The 21,330-nt window shown below is 46.5% G+C and overlaps 1 protein-coding gene across 1 annotated transcript in view; it reads right to left on the bottom strand.

Moving 5' to 3' along the window:
• TMEM131 (transmembrane protein 131) overlaps positions 1 to 21,330 on the bottom strand; it is a 943,143-nt gene that overhangs the window by 575,498 nt on the left and 346,315 nt on the right. The window contains exons 13-15 of the mRNA XM_085622890.1: positions 6,405 to 6,513; positions 5,680 to 5,833; positions 5,409 to 5,579 (exon numbers count right to left, since the gene is read on the bottom strand). Coding sequence (XP_085479016.1) covers positions 5,409 to 5,579; positions 5,680 to 5,833; positions 6,405 to 6,513 — 434 coding nt within the window. The remainder of the gene's footprint in view (positions 1 to 5,408; positions 5,580 to 5,679; positions 5,834 to 6,404; positions 6,514 to 21,330) is intronic.

The following is a 21,330-nucleotide window of genomic DNA, read 5'->3' as shown; positions in this document are numbered from 1 at the left end:
ATAAAAACTTTTCAGGCCAGTACATTAAATTTCAGAACTCACTTTCAAATATACGAATGTATAAGTTTACACTGCAAAATTATACTAGGACAATGGCTCTAAGATTGAAATGAAAAACTTTTGACCTGCACTAAACTGTCACCAGTGGCTATTCCTTCTTGTCGTAATACACCAATTAAAGAACTAGCTTTCTCTTTATCCTCATCTGATTGGTCCAGTGAGTGACTGATTATTTTAGTCAACATGTCTGGAATTAAGTGTTTCGGAGCTCTCATTTCCTTCACACCGTTGAGAACATCATTTGCATTCTCATTTTTCAAGAGCGCAGTTACAATAGCATCAGTAATTTTGAGGCAGAGAGAAGATGTCTCCTACACCAAAGACAAACTACAATCATCGTGCAACAGAAACATTGTCCCCATCCAGATATGTATTAGATGCCTACAAATCAAGAGACCACCAGACTAAACATGTTAAATTAAAGGGTAGACTACCTATCAGATGCTACAAGATAGACTTCCAGAATTATGAATTCCCTTAAAGAGGAATTAAACTCACATGCTGCAGTTCAATACAGCAAAACAAGTGGCCCGCAACAGGGAAGAAAGAAAAACATTGGTGTGGATTCAGCACTCAACTGTATTTTTCACAAGCAGCCAATCAGCATTCCGACCAGCTCCCAAAGGAGACATTCAACATGGGCTAACCAGGGAAACACTCAGGGAAGCCTGCACATTTGCTTGAGCCTCTCAATCAATCAATGAGGGAATTGTATGCGCGCTACTCACTCGTGAGGGTCTAAAGGCGCTGGGGGGGGTCCGCAGATATGTTTAGCCGAAGAGCTAGGTCTTGAGGGTCTTCCTGAAGGTGTTCAGGAGGGGGCACGTCTGATGTCTGCTGGTAGCTCCTTTCAGGTCTTGGCAGCAATGTGAGAGAATGATCTTCCGCCTGCTCTGGCTCTGTGGATGAGCGGGGTTTCGGCCAGTGCGAGGTTGGAAGATCGGAGATTTCTTTTGGGCACGTGGAAGTTGATTCTGTCGTTGAGATATTTGGGTCTGTTGTTGTGTAGGCATTAGTAGGCGTGAGTGAGGATTTTGAAAGTGACTTTCTCCACGGGGAGCCAGTGGAGACTTTGTAGGTGTTGGCTGATGTGTTTGTGTCGGGGGATGCCGAGGACGAGTCTGGCGGCAGTGTTCTGTATTGTCAAGAGTTTACGTAGTAGGGACTTGTTGATGCCGGCGTAAGGTGCGTTTCCATAGTCCAGTCTGCTGGTGATAAGTGCGTGGGTGACTGTCTTCCTTGACTCAGGGGGGATCCACTTGAAGGTCTTGCGGAGGATGGGGAGGGTGTTGAAGCAGCTGGAGGTGACGGCGTTGACCTGTCGGTTCATGGTGAGTGATGAGTCAAGTACGATGCTGAGGTTCTTTGCGTGGTCTGAGAGGGTAGGTGGGCTTCCGAGGGCAGTCGGCCACCAGGTGCTGTCCCATGCAGAAGGGGTGGTACAGAGGAAGAGGACTTCTGTCTTCTCGGCGATGTGCTTCAGGCAGCTGTTGGTCATCCAGACTGCGAAGTCTTGCATTTCTTTCTGGAAGTTGAGTTTGGCAGTGATGGGGTCTTTGGTGAGGGAGAGGATGAGCTGGGTGTCGTCAGCGTAGGATACAATGTTAAAGCCGTGTTGTCGGACGATGACTGCGAGGGGGGCCATGCAGATGTTGAAGAGGGTGGGGCTCAGTGATGAACCCTGTGGGACTCCGCAGGTGATTTTCGTGGGATCGGAGAGGAAGGGTGAGAGTCTGATCCTTTGGCTTCTTCAGGTGAGGAATGATCGGATCCAGTCCAGGGTTGTTCCTTGTATGCCTGCGTCGTGTAGTCTGGTGACTAGTGTGCAGTGGGAGACGGTGTTGAAGGCCGCTGATGAATCGAGTAGGGTGAGGGCTGCAGAGTGGCCTTGGTCCAGGAGGGTGCGAATGTCGTCTGTGGCGGTGAGTAGGGCGGTCTCTGTGCTGTGGTTGCTTCGGAATCCGGATTGGGATGGTCGAGGATGGCATTCTCTTCAATGAATCGTGTCAGTTTCCTGTTGACTGTTTTCTCTGCAACTTTGGCTGCAAAGAGGAAGAGCGAGATGGGCCGATAGTTCTTGAGGTCGGTGGGGTCAGTTGTGGGCTTCTTGAGCAGGTGTCGGACTTCCGCGCGCTTCCAGTCGTCTGGGAAGGTGCCGGTTTTGAAGGCGGCAGCAGCCCTGTGGTAGATGTGAGTTGAGGGGGTAGGGGTCTTCGGCTGTGATCGATGTCCAGTTGGAGATGGTGGGCTGGCTGGCGTTTCTGGGGAGGTGGGGACCGTCTGTGGCACCTGGTGGACGGTCGATGAAGTGGTCGTAGAGGTTTTTGATCTTGAGGTGGAAATAGGTTCCAAGCTTGTCGCAGAGGTCTTGGGATGGGGCGATCGATGTCTGTGGATTTGTTGCGTGGGTTGATGAATTCTTGAATGACACTTAAAAGTCCCTTGGAGTTGGTGGAGTTCTCTCCATAAACGTCAAAGGAGTTGAACAAAGTGTGGCCTCACAGAGCAACAAACATTCCACACATCTGGCCAGTCAGGTCTATAATGTCAAGGCCACACTTAAAAGTGGCTTCTCATGAGATCCATCAAAAGAGGACTGATCATCCAATGGTATCTTCCAGAGAGCACGGGAGTTACACACCAGCAATCACATGGAGTGCAGGAATGAAAAACCAGACTCCTTCAGGAAAATATTACCTTACCTACTATTTCAGTCCACAAAACCTCTGTCAGCTGGTGAGGCTAGAGAAGGGCCAGTATACGCACCAGTAAAATCGGTATGTTGTATCCCCAGGCCTTCTGTTGTCAGGTGAGAAGACAGAAATGTCAGGTCACCCAGTAACGACAAATGACTCCACGTTAGTGCACAGAAGAACAAGGTACTTACCAGCAGTGAGGCTCTTTCTGGTGGATAACCTATAAAACTTTAGATTACTTACAACCATTATCCACCAGAAAGAGCGTTAACAACGTTAAGTAACTTGTTCTGATTAATGTTTCTGATTGCAGATTAGTTACCTTTAGAATCTAAATCAAAACATTACCTCTAAAAGGTGGAGAGTCTGAGGAATGGGCTCAGACCAAATCTTCCTGAATGACCGAATAGGAAGACAGAAAAAGGTTGCAGCAAGATGCCCATCCTGGAAAAAGTGTCTGAAGAGGCAGCAACACTCACTGCAACCTACAAGAGCATCAGGAATACCAGCACAGCCGTCTACATATGTTGCAAGCAAGCCAACAAGATCCAGGGAAGGCAGGAAGGCACGCATAGAATCCAGACTCCAAGTGCCAACAAAACCTCTTCTTTGGTGGCTAGGTTCTTGTGTACCGCCCTTTGAAAAATAGAACTTTTCTTTTCTGTATTAAGTCTGTTCAGTTGCAGGACAGCTGAGACTGGGCACAAGTGTGTTGAATTTGAAACCTATTTCTATCAACGCAGTCTCCTCATCATGCTTCCACACCCTTCGCCTGCTTCGAAAGACCTTCAGATGGATCCTCACTGAGGCCAGCAAGACGGTCACTCACGCACTCATCAGCAGCAGACTTGACTACGGCAACGCACTCTATGCAGACGTCACCAAGAAACTCCTCAGGAAACTACAAAACGTTCATAACCCCACAGCCAGACTGGTCCTCAACATCCCCCGCCACAGCCACATCTCAGAACACCTGCGAGGAATATATGATGTTACTTGGCATACTGTTACTCCGCAGGTATTTACTTCAAAGTTTTTACTTCGCAAATACCATTACTATGCATGATTTTAGTGCGCATGCTTTTACTTCGCAAATATATACAAATACATTAAAAATGTTTTTACTTTGCAGGTTTTTTTTGCGCATACCGTTACAACACGTTATTGGTACTTTAAAACAAAATATTCATCGTAATAGTTACCTATCTCCTGGCACGCACCCTGAACCCTCAAAATACCCCATGCACCCCAGAACCCTAACCCACCCTGACCCCTAAAAATACCCCAGCACCCCAAAACCTAAACGCACCCTGAACCCCAAAAATACCCCAGCACCCCAAAACCTAAACGCACCCCAAAACCTTAAATGCACCCTGAACCCTAAAAATACCCACTACAACCCAAAACCTTAACCCACCCTGACCCCTGTACCCCACAATTTTAATTTGCACAGTAACTCCATTATGCGTAGTAAGTGCATGCTAAGTAATGGAACATGCGCAGTAAATGCATGCTAAGTAATGGCATCTGCGAACTAAAAAAGTAATGACCGCGTAGTAAAGGTAGAATACCCCTGCGAGCACTCCACTGGCTTCCAGTCAACAAAAGAGTCACGTTCAAGCTCCTAACACACACCTACAAAGTCCTCCACAACGGACCAACATACCTGAACCACCGCGACTCATTCCACATACCCACCAGACACCTCCCCTCATCCGAACAAGTCCTTGCCACCATCCCGCAGATCTGCAAGACCAGGACTGGAGGAAGATCCTTTTCCTACCTCGCAGCAAAAACTTAGAACATCCTGCCTCTCCAGCTAAGGTTTTCCCCCTCGCTGACCCAATTCAGGAACGATCTCAAAATCTGGATCTTCCACTGAACCTCAGCGCCCAGCAAGACCTGCAGCCCGCCCCCCCCCTCCCATGCGTGCTTTGAGAACCTCGCGGGTGAGCAGTCACGCTAAACAACCCTGACTGATTGAAGAAACAGAAAGTCACCAGAGAATGCTATGCACATACCTAGTATTGTATTATAAGGTTGCTCACCACAAGCGCCTATGTTTTGTACAAAACTACACTTAGTAACCTCCCAAGGCATGTAAAATAACACAATTCATACACTCACAAATGTGTTGCAACAAAACTTCAGATTGCAAATTATCTGCAGGATAGAAGATTTTGTATGTATCAATAAAATATGATCCCATTCAGCAATTCATTTGAAGGCTGTGTTTCCAGTAGAAAACAATACATCGATTAACGCAGCATCTACTAATGGTCTAAACGTGTTGCTGTATAGGAAGCAGTTTGACAGAATCAACTGTGCGGCTCCACTGCTTGAAACACTAAATTCTCTTCTAAACATTTATAGTTAAGGGTTGGATTTCCCCCCAATTCACAAAAACTCCCTATTTGAACTTGTGCACAAGTCCCACCAATAAGGGAGGAAGTCAACTTATACTGACTGGTCATTATGCACCACAGTTGTATCCATGCATCTACTGCCTGTCTCCCATGTTAGATAAGCGGACTGTTAAAGGCAGCATTTTTTTAAAATCTCATCTACAGAAGCAATGTCTCATCCTGCACCATTTTCTGAAAACAGCACAAAACCCTCTGCCCACATATTACATGAGAGAGAAATACTCACATCTAAGAAGCCTGTGTACGCACGCACAGGAAGGTGAAATTTAGAGGCATTGGAAATAAGTAGAATATTGCTATCTATATGAAGTGATGACGTAGACGGTATAAATAGAAGTGAAAATATATATCTGGATTCATTGGGAGGTATTAAAGCCGGTTTGCTGAAGTTCTGGATCTGAATAGGAAAGGAAGGAAAATAAAGAAACATTTCTTTAAAATACGGTCATCCATATTTTGGTTTTAGAGTTAATACCATATTTAGAAATAACTCCAACCTTAAACATAATTTTTGCTGCATCTGGTAACACAACATCATGGATGAGTGTTGCAAAACTAAATGTGTTGGTTATGTAGATTGGCCTCTCCACGGGGTCAGCTGGGCTGTCCCTGATGTGAAACAGAGTGGCGGCATGATCAAAGCCCAGGTAGCTGTATGGGGGGAAAACAGGAATGAATAAGACATTCTATAACACAGGAAGGACAGTTAACTCGACTTAAAACATGGTTGACTGATTCACTTCTAGTAGACTTAACATACGTTTGATTGCAGCAAATGGAAACGCATATAACTTCTGCTGAAACCTAAATGTTTAAATAACCAAACATGTTAAGAATTGGAAATGGATTACACAATAGTACAAGAAGTGACATCTTTCAAGATGTAATCTATTACTCTTACCGAAGAATTTCAGGATACAGAAATAATAAATCATGGCTAATAGATTTTTAATACTAGACTTGTCAAGTGATGCATTATGTGCGAATGTGCCTAATCATCTAAGCAAAAAGGTGTGGCACTGAAGCATAACAATAATTCAAATTAGAACATGCAAGGAGAGACAGGTTTTTCTTTCTTGAGTGTATGCCATAAACGACTTTTCGTTCAATTTCATTTTCAATACGATTTAACTTACTTCGAACATCTTTGATAAAACTAGCAATTAGAATCTAGATCAGGAATTCCCACTCCATAAAAATGAAAACAAATCAAAGGTCTTACCCAGTTAAAACATCTGCTTGATATGGGATTTCAAGTTTTGAGTAACTCTTTTCTTTTGCTTTCACTGTTATTTTACCAGAGAACTGTGGTGCCTTCTTTGCTTTGGAAGCTGGAAACAAACATGGAGATACTGAATACACAAACAACATAACAAATCATTGCATGATATTGAATAAACGACATTATTCACAAACAAGGTACAAAATAGGTAGACAAGAAAACACTACTTTCAATACTGCAAAAGATCTTTTTCTGAAATAGTTAACAAGAATGGTGCTTACAACACACCATAGATTCTAGAGTTGTACTCGTTCCCCATAATTCAAGTATGGTGCCCACTAGCTTTCCCCCTTTTTAACCTGGCGCCTATCTGTTTATTAACAATTAAAAATCAAGTAATTAAATTGTTGGAGCTATTGTACATTTAAAATACTATATTCTTAAATGTGCATATTACATTATGAGTAAGTAGTATCACTTAGTGTACATGTCATGAAACTAGACCAAAACTACCAATAGTGAGCAAAATGAAGCATCAAACGGTTGCAGCTTCTGGCTTGGCCTCCTACCTGTACATCCACAGAATGTTTTTGAACCTTAGCAACTGCCCACTTCGTATGCTAGTTAAAGGAGCATTAGGTTCGGAGGCCAAATACTGGATTGTTGTGAACAAATAAGAACAAAGAATATACTGAACTGTGTAGGAAATGTTCAAGGAAATAAAAACATCAGCAGTGTTGGGATGGATCAGGCATATATAGGCTTTCCTGTTTTCAGTTTCTATTTTTGGTGAATTCTGGTGGTGTTTTTTCAGTGTTTTCCAGTGATTTCAAAACCTCAAAAAAACAGTGCTTTTCAGTGGTTACTCATTTTCGCCCCAAAAAAAACAACTGAAACGGTGTTTTACCGGTGTTTATTGGACGCTTTGCTTTTTTTATTGTTTGCTTTCTTAATTGGTGCATGGAATATAGACAGTCTATGTACAGTGTATATGAAGTTAAAATACATTTTTACAAGTCGAATTTATTGTAGTACACCATACAATATTTTTTCAGTGAATCGTTGGTCATTCGCGCTCTCTCTTTCCTACCCATGTACACTTTTATTTGGGAAAAGGCCCTCTCGACATTGGCACTTGAGACTGGCAACGCTAAAACAGACAGTACACAATTTGCTAACTCTGGCCACTGACGTAGCTTTCCATGCCAATACTGGCGCACCTCAAGGTTGACATTCTCTGGGCCAGGTTCTGCGACATATGCGTTGAACTGGGTGCATATGCCCTCAGAGGTGTTAAAGCGGTCAAAAATGAAGCTGTACTTCGCAAAGTCTGAAGAAAATTCCCCTTTACGGAAGGGATCTAACACTTGTGCAGAGTACCAAAGTGAGGCTTCATTGGCTTCAAACGCCATGGTTGGTGAAGGGACATTTCTATGCATCATAGCTAGCCATTTCTCATGCATTGTAAAATAAAATTTCCTGAATTGGTCCTCAACACTTTTCTGCTTACCAAGTGGCAAGCATTCTAACAGGGAACATGTTGCAGTGATAAAGTCACTAAAAGTGTCGCCAAGCCTACTCTCGAGGAGATGTTTGACATCTACACCAATTATGCTGAACACTTGGTAGACCAGGGTGTTTTCTGACTCGAGTTTTTTGATTATGTCCACTACAGCAGTCATGTTTTCCTGTAGGAATCTAAGAATGCAGTACAATGTACTTTTTTTGACATCACTATCAATATGCACCCGAAGATCCTCACATTTCTTGCCTTTTGCATCATCACTTAGCAAAAAATCAGACCTCTGAAGTACTCAGGTGCGGCTGTAGTAAGACAGACGGCAGAACACAATAGCTCCTCTCCCCCCCATGTGAGCCAGGCAGGGGGCCTGGTGTTGCTCTGGCCCTTTGGCCATTCACACCTCGGCTCCCCATTCTCTTGTCTGTTAAGGCCCTGATTTTGCATCAGGGTTGCATAATTTTTTTGCACAACCCTGAAGCAAAATCTAATTTGTTAAATATTGTTTGATTATCCGCTACTCCTCTCCAGTGCACCTTATCTCACAGCTGACCTTGGGCCCCAGCCCTATATCAGGCACCATCGGGCTCCACTTTCATTTTTCCCGGTAAAAACAATAGTAAAATCACCTTCAAACTTAAAACATTGAATAAAGCAGTAAATATAATTAGCACGCACTTTAAAGTATGTTCCACAGTAGCCTGTATGACCAGACTGCTAATTAAACAAAAACAGAAAGTCCATGACAGGGCCGGGTTTAGCGCTGATGCGAAAGTCTTTTTTGGCGCCACACCAATAACCTCTTTCTCCGTAAATACCTTTACTACCACCTTCCAACAGTGCCCCTCATCCCTCCATGCACCTCCCTATTGACCTCTTCCTCGGATTCCCTCACTGCCACACTCCACAAGTGCCCCTGATCTCCCCATAGCCCCTCCTTCTCGTGACCTCCTCCTCGGATTCCCTCTCTACCACCCTCCACCAGTGCTGCTTGTCTCTCCCTAGCTCCCCCCCCCCTCCACCCCATGACCTCTTCCTCGGATTCCCTCACTGCCGCCCTCCAACAGTGCCCCTCATCGCTCCATAGCCCCTCCCACTACCTCCTCCTTAGATTCCCTCACTGCCACACTCCAACAGTGCCCCTCATCTTTATGTTGCCCCTCTCTCATATGCATTTCATTTGTTGTACAGCGCTACTCATGTCAGTGTAGTGTGTGTCAGTACTTTACACCACGCACACATTATACAGAGACAATGAGTCATACAAGTATGTAAATCAGTCTACAGGGAATGTCACATAAGCCAATGAGGATTACAAGGTGTATGAATCACGTCATCCATACTGGTGGGCAATATATTTTAAGAGGGTTTGGTGTGGGGAAACACAACTTTAGGATATAAGAGTATTCCATGGGGGTCAGCTTTACTGATAAAAATGTATGTCTGCCCAAACATACTCATTTTAGCAACATTAGAATAATGAAAGACTGAGGAAGTTCTAACTATATTACAAAACAAAAATAAGCGAATTTCTAACTACACCATTCATGTTTGTATGCAGCTCTTTGACAGTTCATTGGTCACTGTCCTATCTTAGGATTGTAACTTCTGAACTGCAAGTAACACAAGGATCTCTGTGTCAAAGGCAGTAACCCACTGAGCTTCCACATAACATACAGTTCATCTGCATTTAAAAACTACGGACAGACAAACAATTGCTCTCCAGCAGGATCACCAGCGTTATCTGGGCATGTTGTGTTGTCTTATTTTATCCTGCATCGGCCATGATAATGATAAAAACTGTTTAAATGAAGCGTACACGAAGTATGTGTCCTGCTGGTCCTGTGCACATTTTAAACCGAAAAACAAATAGTGACAAATTCTCTTACCTACTCCATTAGTCAAACTGTGTCACAGCCTGATGTGATAAACTGCTGCAGGGGTCAGGAAAGGTGACAGGAATAAACAAACTTCTTTTCTCCTGCACTGCATAGAAAAGGAAATATCCACGCAGCAGGACAGTCGGTAAAGGTTACCAGTGCCAAACAAAAGATTTGTCCCTTTCGCCATGTGGAGATAGATGAAGGGGAGAAAAAATAAACAAAGCCTCGTTAACATGTAAATGGTCTTGTAAAGACCTGTGAAATACCCGGGTGCGGCTGCGATAATCTCAAAGCTGTCTGTGTGTGTGGGAAGCCATCTCAGCCCGGGCGCACACACACACAGACAGCTCTTTGAGCCCAATTCCGTTGCGCCCCTGCTTTCCAGCCCTCACTCCTGCAGCACTGAAAGTAGGTCTTTTTAAAACCGCCCGACTCGCCCCCTCCACCCCCGGCCCCTTACACAGCAGCTTGACCTCCCGCACCGCGTCCTCCCACAGATTCATGTCAATCATCTTCGACCGCTCTGCCACAGCTTTATCTTCGGCGCTCACTGTGCTGCCAATCCTGTGCCTCGGCCCCCACAGCTTCCTGCCGGACATGGGACCAGAGCTCAGGACCCGCAGCAAAGATACCCGCAGAAGGGAGACCCGGCCAGAGCTTTCCAAAGTATGCAGCGCAGACGTAATGACGCACGAGACTGTACCTACGTCCTACCTACGTCCTATCTACGCTCTATTTTAATGTTTGTTATTCAGCGAAAAACAAGTCTAGTTTATTTTTGTCATTTGTCAATGGACTGCAAGGCAGGGCGGCTTATGCCCAGCATGTTAATTCACCATCTGATTAGAGCCATGTTAGGTTGGAAAAGACCACGATCCATGAGACAGCCTACTCTCCCGGGAGGCAGAGTAATAACGATCAAATGAAGACATATTAAAATGTGATATTACTTCCTCTCCGTTGGGACGGCGCATACACTCGGAGCCAAGACTCTCCTGCCGACTGCTTCCAAATACACGTGCAGATGGAGTGTCCTTGTCCGTTTACGGTTAATGGTAAACTGCTCTGTTCTCGGGCCTAAATTGGGGCTTTGGATCTAACGCTTTGGCTCCATCAAGTGGCCAAGTGGTGCAACAGCAACGAAAATCAGTGACACTCGGTTTAAACCGAGTCCGCTGATTTTCGTCCGGTAGTGTACTGTTGGTAATATTCGGTTTAAACCGAATTCCGGACAGCCTAGGCATATAGAAATGAAGTCTTTATGAGGTAATGCTTTCGGCAAAGGAGGCTTCTGAACAGAAGGCGACATGAATCATGCAGAAGAATAATCAAAGTGTGGATGCATTAGAAGACTACTTTCCAGAGATATTACTCAAAGCCAGGCAGAGACCACTACTCTAGTCAGGGCAAGGGAGTTACAGGCCAAAGTTAACCCCTGCTCACCCCCCTTGGTAGCTTGGCACGAGCAGTCAAGCTTATCCTGGTGGCAATGTGTAAAGCGTTTGCGTAACACACACACAGCAACAACATGCTAGGCACACCACAAAAGGAACTCCACACAAGGTTATATATAAAAATAGCCTTTGTATCATCATAAAACACATTACAATAGTAATCACACAATATCCACTGTGCCAACTGGCACTGGGCAATATTTACAGGGGATTATATACACATGATAGGGCCACCTGGACCACTGTCAGAACCATCACTTAGTAAAAATAGTAAATGTAGAACATATAATAAACAGAACACCACCAGTAATTATTGGCAAACACTGTACTCTGCATCATCCTGTAACATAAATCATATTATGCACAGTGTCACAGGCGAGAAATATATTCTGCGCCAACCTCATAAGCCTAAACACATTAGACCATAACCTCCTAAGCATAACTCACATTAGGAAATAAACTCACTAGCATAAACCACAGTGGAGAATAAACTCAAACAAACACAGTATGAAAAAACCTCATAATCCTAAAAACCACATTAGAGGCATTAAACAGGGTGCGTAAATCATTCTACCTAAATCACATTTCCTAGCACCACATAAATCACATTAGGGCCTGCCGCCCTATAAACCTAACAGTCTCCCTGGCCAACTGGCCTCTTCAAAAGGGGGTTCAAATGCCCTATGTCCAAGAGTCAGGGCGCGCTGCCAATGAATGCAGCAGAATCCAGGTGCGCAATTATGCAGACCTAAACGTTGCAGCTGTCACTAAGTGCTGCGCAGCTGTTAAAGAACTGGGGCGGAGGAGTGCATCTTACTCCTATCCCATAAGACATGCCCCCAAGGAACTGTGGCCTAAACGTTGCAGCTGCCCACTACTTGCTGGGCAGCTGTGAAGATCAAATGAAGGCCTGGGCTCTCAATGTGCCCTTAGAACAAATGTACAACGTTGCAGCTGCCCGCGCTGGTGCGGTGCAGCAGAGAATTCAGTAAAGGGGCCCTGGCACATATGTGCCTTCGGGGCCTCACTGGGGCTTCTTTTAAATAATATTGCCCCCAAAACGTTGGAGTTGCCCACTGGCAAGCGGGGCAACTGTAAAAACATATGGCCAATACGGGGAACCGCACGGGGCCAGGAAACCAAATCATGCCCCACATTGGAGCGCACTGGCGCTGGTGCCTCGATCGGCACGAACACTAGGGAGAACACGGGCCCCTCTGGCCCTTTAAACAACAATGTGGCCCCTTCGTTGGAGCGACCCCCTATCAGGCGGGGGCCGCTCAGGAAATAGGCCGGGACACGGGATCCAACACTGGACCTCACAAGGCACCCCAACATGGATGAAGCCCCTACTCACCGGGGCTGGCTTGGGGACTCCGCTCCTCTGTGGCTCAGGTCTCTGCTTCCTGCTGTGGAGGCTTCACACGGGGAGCCCTTGAGGCTCAGGTCAGGCCTCTCTGCCCAGGGCTCTCTTCACTTCGCCCGGGCCCCCTCCTGGGACCCGGGACTTCTACTTCCAGATGTGTGGGGCTCTCCTAAGCTTACGGGAGCCCCGCACAGACTTCCGGCCGCCTGCAGGAAGTCACGCCCACATCCAGGTAACGGTGCTTGACTTCCGGGTCGCGCTGGTATCGGCCCTAAGAAAGGTTCAAAGGCGGCTCGGGCCGCGGCCGTGAAACGCGGGGTGGGCTCCCGCTTCAAAATAAAGGCATGCAGCGGGGTGGGCACCCTCTGTTCAGAACCCATAAGGCGGGGTAGGCTCCCGCCGAATAAAAAGAAAAACTCTGCATCAAAGCGTGGGGGGTACCGCGATTTTAGGCATCACGGGGGAAATCCCTACGTCAGGATTCCCTCTGAAAAGGGGCTGCAGCTTAGCGCTGCGCAGCCCCCACGATGTAAGTAAACATAATATATGCCTCCTCCTGGTTTGAACCGGACTTGTTTAGCCTACTTAAAGCTTCCAGCTGAACACTGTCCATTCCCACTTAATGGGATGCTACTCTGGATATCTCACGGGATACAGTTTTAGTCAGACAGTCACAATGTGTAATTCAAGAGATATGACTCACTTATTCCTGGAGTAGTCAGGACATGAACCATACAACCCTTCAACAAGAGCAAAATATCTAGGGCCCAACAAACAGCCCTCTATTCAAGACAACACATGGAATAAAAAGCCTGTACCAAGTTGGTGATAGGCAAGACTTCTCCATTTTGATGTGCTTTTTGCAGGAGAAGGAATCATGATGCTTAGTGTCCTGGTTTCACTCTGGGCGAAAACTGACCATAAGCCCTAGAATTTCGAATCCAAGGAAGGCAATGCCTGAGCTCATACAGTTGCACTGCTTTGATTTAACTTCTCCAAACTCTTATGAACTTTGGAATTAAAAAGAGGTTCTCTATCAGAAGGCATGTCCGATGCCTTTGTATGAATGAATGCTTTTATTTTTCATTAATTAAAACTTACAATTAAGAATAAAACACTGCTTTAGTTAAGACCACAGTAAAAATCCAGCTGTCCTTATGTTTAACTCCTCGGACCAGAAGGTTCTTTCTCAGTCTACGCCGGATTCATTTAGTTATTTCATATAGTTGATACATCAAAAGATGATTTTGAGATGTATGGGGAGGCAATAGAGGGTCAAAGAATCAATACATCGTCAATGACAATAATAATCTAGATCTTGTAGAAACACAACAATAAAGTGCTTAGTGCATTAGCGGATGCATTACAGTAGAAAGCTGAAATTAAGATGGACAAGGTGGAATTCAAAGCACAGACAATGACCATGTGACTATGATCTTAAAGACACACGTTAGCAGATTGCAGAGCTTAATTAAAATGGATGAGGAAGACAAGTTCAAAAAGCATGGTCGATGACAGACGTGAATATTAAGGTTCACTAAATTAAAGTGCTCAGTGCATTAAGCAAGTTACACAACCAGGCAGGAGTGAGCAAGGTACAGTCAAGGAACATTTTGAATGCCAATTATATCCATAGTTTTAAAGGACATGTTACTTACCTTTGGTGATGCCTTAAATGGTAGAGACATGATCTAGTCTCAGAGTCCTTATCTTTGGATTTCTCAGGCACCAGACTGGATACAGAAGATGTTTTATTTTCTTTCAAGCTTTACGCCCGGCATGTCGGTAGGTGGCATCGGTAGGCTCTGCATGGTGTCACCCATGCCGGAAGGGACGTCCGGGTCACTTATATAAGCGCCACTTCGGCAAGTTGAAGTTACTTACTTTTCACAGCTTTCCACTCCAGAAATACAGAGTCATGAAGAGTACGGCTAGAAACTAGGGCCCTAAAAGGAAACGGCCCTGACCCGAGAAACTTCACCGCGGGGAGGATGGGTGGGTCCGTAAGTAATCCGCAGCTAGATCATGTCTCTACTAGATAAGACGTTAACGAAGGTAACTAACTTTTTCATCTGATAGAGACATCTAGCTGTAAATTCCTTACCTTTGAAGATACTCAAGCAATGCCATTGCCGGAGGAGGGACTGCAGACAAATTTATACTAGGAAATCCTGAAGGACTGAGCGGCCAAAATGGCCATCTCTGCGAACTTGAGTATCCAGGCAGTCCTGGTGCCCACATTGCGGTCTGACAGATGTCCAGGGCTGGTAGCCCACATTTCAAAGCAGTGGTAGCAGCCTTAGCTCTGGTGGAATGAGCCCATAAGCCTTTGGGAGGATGCTACTTGGCCAGAGCATAGCAAATTCTGATGCAGATGATGATCCACTGGGAGATGGTCCTCTTTTACACCACACGACCTTTCTTCGCCACACCGTACCCCGTGAAGAGTTGGTGGAACTCTTTTGTGTGATCAAGGCAGAACAACGCTGTTTTTGGATTCAGGCGGTGGAGTTGCTCCTCTTCTTTAGAGGGATGTCGAGGGGCAGATATAGTTGTCACTCACAAGGATGTTTTGATGGTGTGCAGCTGGAAGGGGCAATTACGCAGGAGCTCGAAAGGAGCACAGATTTGGAAAGAGAGAACCAAATTAAGTTCCCACTGAGGCATAATGAAAGAGGGAACATATGTACAAGACCTTTCAAAATTCAACGTACTATGGGTGACTTGAATAGGGAGGGTTGGTCTGTCAGCCTCAGGAAGGCAGACGAAGTCAAAAGATACCATTTCAAGATGTCCAGAGCAGAACCCTGCTGGACAAGGGACACAATAAAAAGCAAAATATCAGAAAGGGAAGCAGAAAGAGGATCAATAGACTTTTCTGGACAATATATTACAAATCTCCTCCATCTTAGTGGAGGTATGCCTGGCTGCCAGAATAACATGCAAACTTTGGGAGGAAGGTCGAAAGCGATCAACTACCGTTGCTCAAATCGTAGGTGCAGAGTTGACAGGTTCAGGTAGAGGACCCTCCTCTGTTACTGCAACAAAAGATCCTTCCGAAGGGGTAGCCTGATCAGAGGATCAATACTCATCTGTAGAAGCTATGGACACCACACTCTCAGTGCTCAGTCAGGAACCACAAGGATGACTAGGGCCCGGTTGCTTCTGATCTTCTTGAGAACGCTGGGCAGGAGTGGTATGGGCGTACGGGGGGGCCTTCGTTTTACTCGAGATGAAAAGTGTTTGAGCGAGAGCTGCCTTGGAAACTCTAGTGTGCAAAACTGTTGACACTGCTGAGGTGAACAGATCAAACCAAGGCTCTCCCCATTGCTGAAAGAGACCTTGCACCACCTCCGTATGGAGACGCCATTCGGGATCAGCTAGAAATCAATGGCTGAGATTTCCCACCCTGGCATTCAGGGAAGCTGCTAGGACTTGAACCACCAGGGTTAAGACCTGTTGGTACAGCCATGTCTAGAGCTGCAGGACCTCTTGACAAAGATTCCACGACCCCACTCCGCCCTGTTTGTTGCAGTACCACATAGCGGTGGTGTTGTCTGTGAACACCTGCACTAGCCTACCCTTGATGGAGGATATAAAGGCTTTTAATGCCAGTCGGATCACTCAGAGCTCCAGCATATTGGTGTGGAGTTTGGATTTCGCCGGAGAGCAAAGTGCTCTGATCTCCATATCTCCCAGATGGCCTCCTCATCACGAAGTGACTCATCTATCACTAATGTGTGATCTGGTTAAGGAAAGGGGTCTGCCTCTGACCCAAAAGAGGTTTGTCGGCCACCACTGCAGGTCTCGTGCAGTTCCCTCCGAAATCTGGACAATGTTGGATTCATCACCCTGATGCTGTGCCCACTGAAACTTCAGGTCCCACTGTAGAGCCCGCTTATGCCATCTGGCATGTGTCACTAGCAGGATGCAGGAAGCAATGAGGCCCAGCAGCCTCAGAGTCACTCACCGAAATTCAGGATAGAGGCTGAAACATCAGTATCATAGTCTGAAAATCCTAGACTCGCCGTTTGAGAGTATAAGCCCGAAGCTGATCTGCATCCAGAACGGCTCCGATGAAATGGAGAGACTGAGACGGAATCAGGTGTGACTTCGGCACATTAACAGAAAAGCCCAGTGAATGCAAGAGGTTTGACGTAGTCTGGAGGTGGGAGGCGGAAGCCTGGGGTGGGCTCGGCGAGCTCGTCTTCAGCAGCCAGTCGTCGAGATAGGGGTAGACTGGTACCCCTGATCTGCACAGATGAGCTGCGACCCCCGCAGTCACCTTGGTTAACACCCGAGTGACGCTGGTGATGCCAAAAGGGAGCACAGTGAACTAAAGATACTCGTGGTCTACTATAAACCGCAGATAGCGCCGATTGGCAGACAGGACGGGAATGTGGAAATAGGCGTCCTGCAAGTCCAACACTACCATCCAGTCTCCGGGGCACAGGGCAGACAGGCCCTGAGCTAGAGTGACAAATGCAAAAACAACAGTTGATGGACAGAATGCAGAACAATGTCATACATTCACCCCAGTACAGAGATCTGGGCCTGAATCCATCGTTTTGTTGCTTACCATGCCATTACAGTTTGAACCCAGCCATAGGCAAAGCGGTTTTGACCCTGTGCCTCATGGGAACAGTCCAGCCCGAACTGCCAAGCCAGGTCCTCCCTGAACTGGAAAACAAGCATCCTAGGAGGGGTTTCACCCCTCTTCAGCCAGGATAGCCTGATTCCAGTGGCATGGAGAGCACAGGACCCATGTCTGGGTAACCTCCTGCAACACCACAGGGACCCCCACGGGGGTTTGCGGCGAGGCAGAGGCGCCGTGGTCCGAAGGAGGGAACCCCGAAGGGCCGCACCCCGACGGCACCACATCCTCCGAACCTAGATTCAAACCTGTCGGGCCGGAGCCACCGGCGACGCCGCAAGAGTCCCCGCATGCGGCAAGGGATCCGCAGACGTCCCAGGAAGAGAAGGAGGAAGAGCCAAAGAGGCCTGCAAGGCCGCCGCATAGGCCTCCATCTGGGCTCTGGTCGCCCCCGCGCCAGGGAACAGCGGATAGGGTGGCGACACGCAGGGCCGCACCACCCGCGGAGAACCCATGCCCCCAACAGGCCGGGGACCGGGCTTTGGGGACAAACTGCGACACTTACCAACAGGTGAGCGACGCCCTTGCGGCCTGGGAGAAGGACGATGTCGGAGACGGAAGTGGCGGCTCTTGCAGCTGTCCGCGGGGGACGGACGCGGCGGCGCTGCCGACCTGGACATGCGTGCCAAAAGGAGTTTCATCCGGCGCTCCCGCCGGGACTTCGCCTCGCAGTCCGTTGAGTCGTGGTGTTCCCCCCAAACACCACATACAGATGAGGTGAGGATCCATCGCCGACATCTGGCGTGCGCAAGACGAGCACGCCTTGAAGCCCGAAGGCATTTGCACACTGTAAACAAGAAACGCTAAGCTTAAAAAGAAGGCCTTAAACAGACCAGGAACACGATCCGGGTCCGCGTTGCACGTGGAAAAGAAGAAAACTGACGTCAGTGTGCTGGGGTGGGCTTATGTGACCTCGCTGACGTCACGCCCGCAGAGGACGTCGGGGCAGAGTCACGTAGTACCGCCCCACGGCGCGCAAAGACGCTGGGCAAGAAAGTTTTCCGGGTCCAGTCTCACGCCTGGGGATAATTCTATGTTAAGGAATCTTCGGCTAGTAGTCTCTATCAGATGGGAATACCAGCCCATGAAGCATGTAGCGTTCACCAACCGCAATTCAAGGCTGGGGGAACCCCAACTATCCAGCCTCTTGTATTACCTGTCCGGGGGAGCAGAAGGGAACATGCCATTGGAGGTAGAGGCTTGGACCATCAAGTTCTCTGGGGTAGGGTGGGTGTGAGGAACCTTGAATGGTGGCAGCGGGCAATTGTCCTATTCATTAGGGCCAATGCTGGGCTTGGACCAGTTTCCCAGTAGGACATCTGCAAGGGACTCATTAAAGGGCAACAAGGGTTACGAACAGTAGACACCAGGCGCAGGACCTCCATCAAGATATTAGTCACACCCCTGCATCTGCAGGCACCACAACGAAGCTGACCGGTCTCCTGCTCCCGAGGTCCCACGGAATGAGAAAGGTTCAGCAACACAGGTGGTGGTTCTGCAACTCCCTCAAGGCCTGCACTGCCTTCTCAGCAAGTTTGAGGTCAGCACCCCTCATCAGAACTGCTGGAACAGAACCCCTGTGCACTGTGTCGATTTGCTGTTGCCGATCTTCGGGCAAGAAGCTCCAGCATCTCTTCCTGCCAAGATCTTCATGCTCACTGCATACTCTGCATCATGGGTCTGCATCTTTGTTGAGCTGCTCGAGGTCCTCGTGCCACTCCTGTGCCTTTGGCCTGTGGGTCCTCTTGAGGGTCTTCTTTAGCTTCAGTGGGCTCCCCTGCTTGCTCGAGGCCTGCTCTGACTCTCCTACACTTGGTAAGTCCCTCGGACCTAGCTGGTCCCAACGCTGCACCTTTTGCATCTTCCATGTCTGTTGCTCCTGCCAAGGCTGGTTGGTGCTCTCGCCGGACACAGATCCCCGGGTTCTTGACTTACGCTGTGGGACAGCTTGTGAATGGCTCCTGGTCTTGCACAGCATCGCCAGGTCCTCACAGCTGCAGTAACGAGGTCTCCCTCATTATTCTTGCATCTTACAGTCATCGGTATTCCGTGCCTCCTGGTGACTCCAGGGTAGCATAGACTCTGTCCCCTCTGCTTGCAGGTAATCAGCTTCCAAAATCCATCCTTGGTTTCCACCAGACTCTTTCACATTCTGCGCCAGCTGCATCTTTACTGAAGTCCTCCATTGTGGTCTACAGCGGTTTCTGAAGTCACTTCACATCTATGCACACGGCTTGGCTGGTGTAGGTATCCTGGTTCCTGGGGTATCCACGGGTGGGGTGACTCTCCAACCTTCCATCCTCCACGGGGTTTCTTCAGTGTCCACTGGGAAGGATCCTTCTTAAAAACTGCGACTTTCCCATTGACTTGCATTGAGTATGTGGCTGTATTTCCACTCTGCACACAGCCTCCGTGGGGTTCCTGGGAATTTACCCTGGGTGGTTCATTGGGTCCCCCGCTCTTCTGAGTCTTCTGTTCCAAGCCAAGATAACGGTAGAGTTCACATTCCACTTCTTTAGTATATGGTTTGATCTCCCCCTGGAGAACACTGTGTATTTGTGCTTACCTACCTGTTTCCATTTGAAATGTTGTGTGTACTGTGTCAATATCTCCGGGTAAGGATATACCAATGTGTTAGTGAATGTGTATAATAAATATACTTATTTTTTATAACTACACTGTGTGGTTCCTTTTCATTTAACCTACACTATATATTTAGTTCTGGTAATACAAGCTGCTTAACACTCCTTCTGGGCTAAGCCTGCTCTCCACAGCTGCCACTTAGAGAGCTTTCTATGGTTGTCTAAGACCACTAAAATCACCATAAGGGATGTCTGCATTAATGCAAGGTGCTTCACTTAAATAAGTGTGCACCATAAACTAAGCCAGCCTCCTACATACCTATATATGTGTATTGCTTTGTATAAACATGTATAATAATTATGTTTTTAAAAATATAGATAGTTCTGCTTATCAAATGTACATTTTACTGATAGTTACATTATTCTATGTTTTTAACATGTATAGTGACTTCAGAAATAAGTAAATCTTTTATCATAACTATTTACCTACCATTGCTTTAAAAAAAAAGAAAATTTAAAGTACACCACTTAAAAGCCGAGTTTATTAAATGCATCTTTAACCTACATTTACTACATTCCTTATATTTAAATACCTTCCATGTACTTATGTATCTATATATTTATTACTTTTCTTCGAATTCAGCACATCCAATGCACCACCCTATTTCTCACCCTATACCGCACTCAATATATCCTCTACCTTAACTCTCTGACTCACTTCAAACCTCATAACACTACTCTTTCCAATGCACTACCCTATTTCTCACCCTATACCTCTATCAATATATCCTTTACCTCCACTCTATCATTCATCCCAAACCCCATACCACTACTATTATCACCAAAGTAACCCTTTCTAGACTCTTCCCTCCTCTACCCCTCCTTGCATCATCTCATACCTCTTTCACTCATCCCAAATCCCCTCCTACTCCTATGAACGCACGAAAAAAATATATATATATATTACACACACATATATATTCTAGACCCTTCCCTCTTCGATCCCTCCTTCCCTCTTCTATCCCTCCACTATTTCTTTTCAATCCAAATAACGGACTAACATATGCACCACTCAAATTACTTTCATATTTCACTATACTAATTCAACACTAATCTTTTATGGGTTTCCGGAGTAGCATGCTACTCACCGTAAAAGCGCTTTGACGCCTCATCAGGGGTAGCAAGCACTATATAAATGCAATTACAATACAATACAATTACCATCCATCCAGCTCTAGATTTAGGAGGAAGATGACAGGTATGTATCACAAGTGCAGGTCAGGCACAGACTGTAGCTTCAAAAGCTCACTCAACGTACTCTCTGTTTTACTGATGAAGTACTCTGGTAGAATTGTCACTGGTATTTGCCAAAATGGAGGGTCCCCCCTCCACCTCTCGACAGATTGCCTTAAGTTTCCAGCTAAAAAACTAATTTTAAGATACTGTATTAAACTACAGTTACTCTAAG

Source organism: Triturus cristatus, chromosome 8 (genome assembly GCF_964204655.1).
Source record: "Triturus cristatus chromosome 8, aTriCri1.1, whole genome shotgun sequence".
In the NCBI taxonomy this organism is placed as follows: domain Eukaryota; kingdom Metazoa; phylum Chordata; class Amphibia; order Caudata; family Salamandridae; genus Triturus; species Triturus cristatus.
This window is presented reverse-complemented; position numbering and strand designations above follow the sequence as displayed.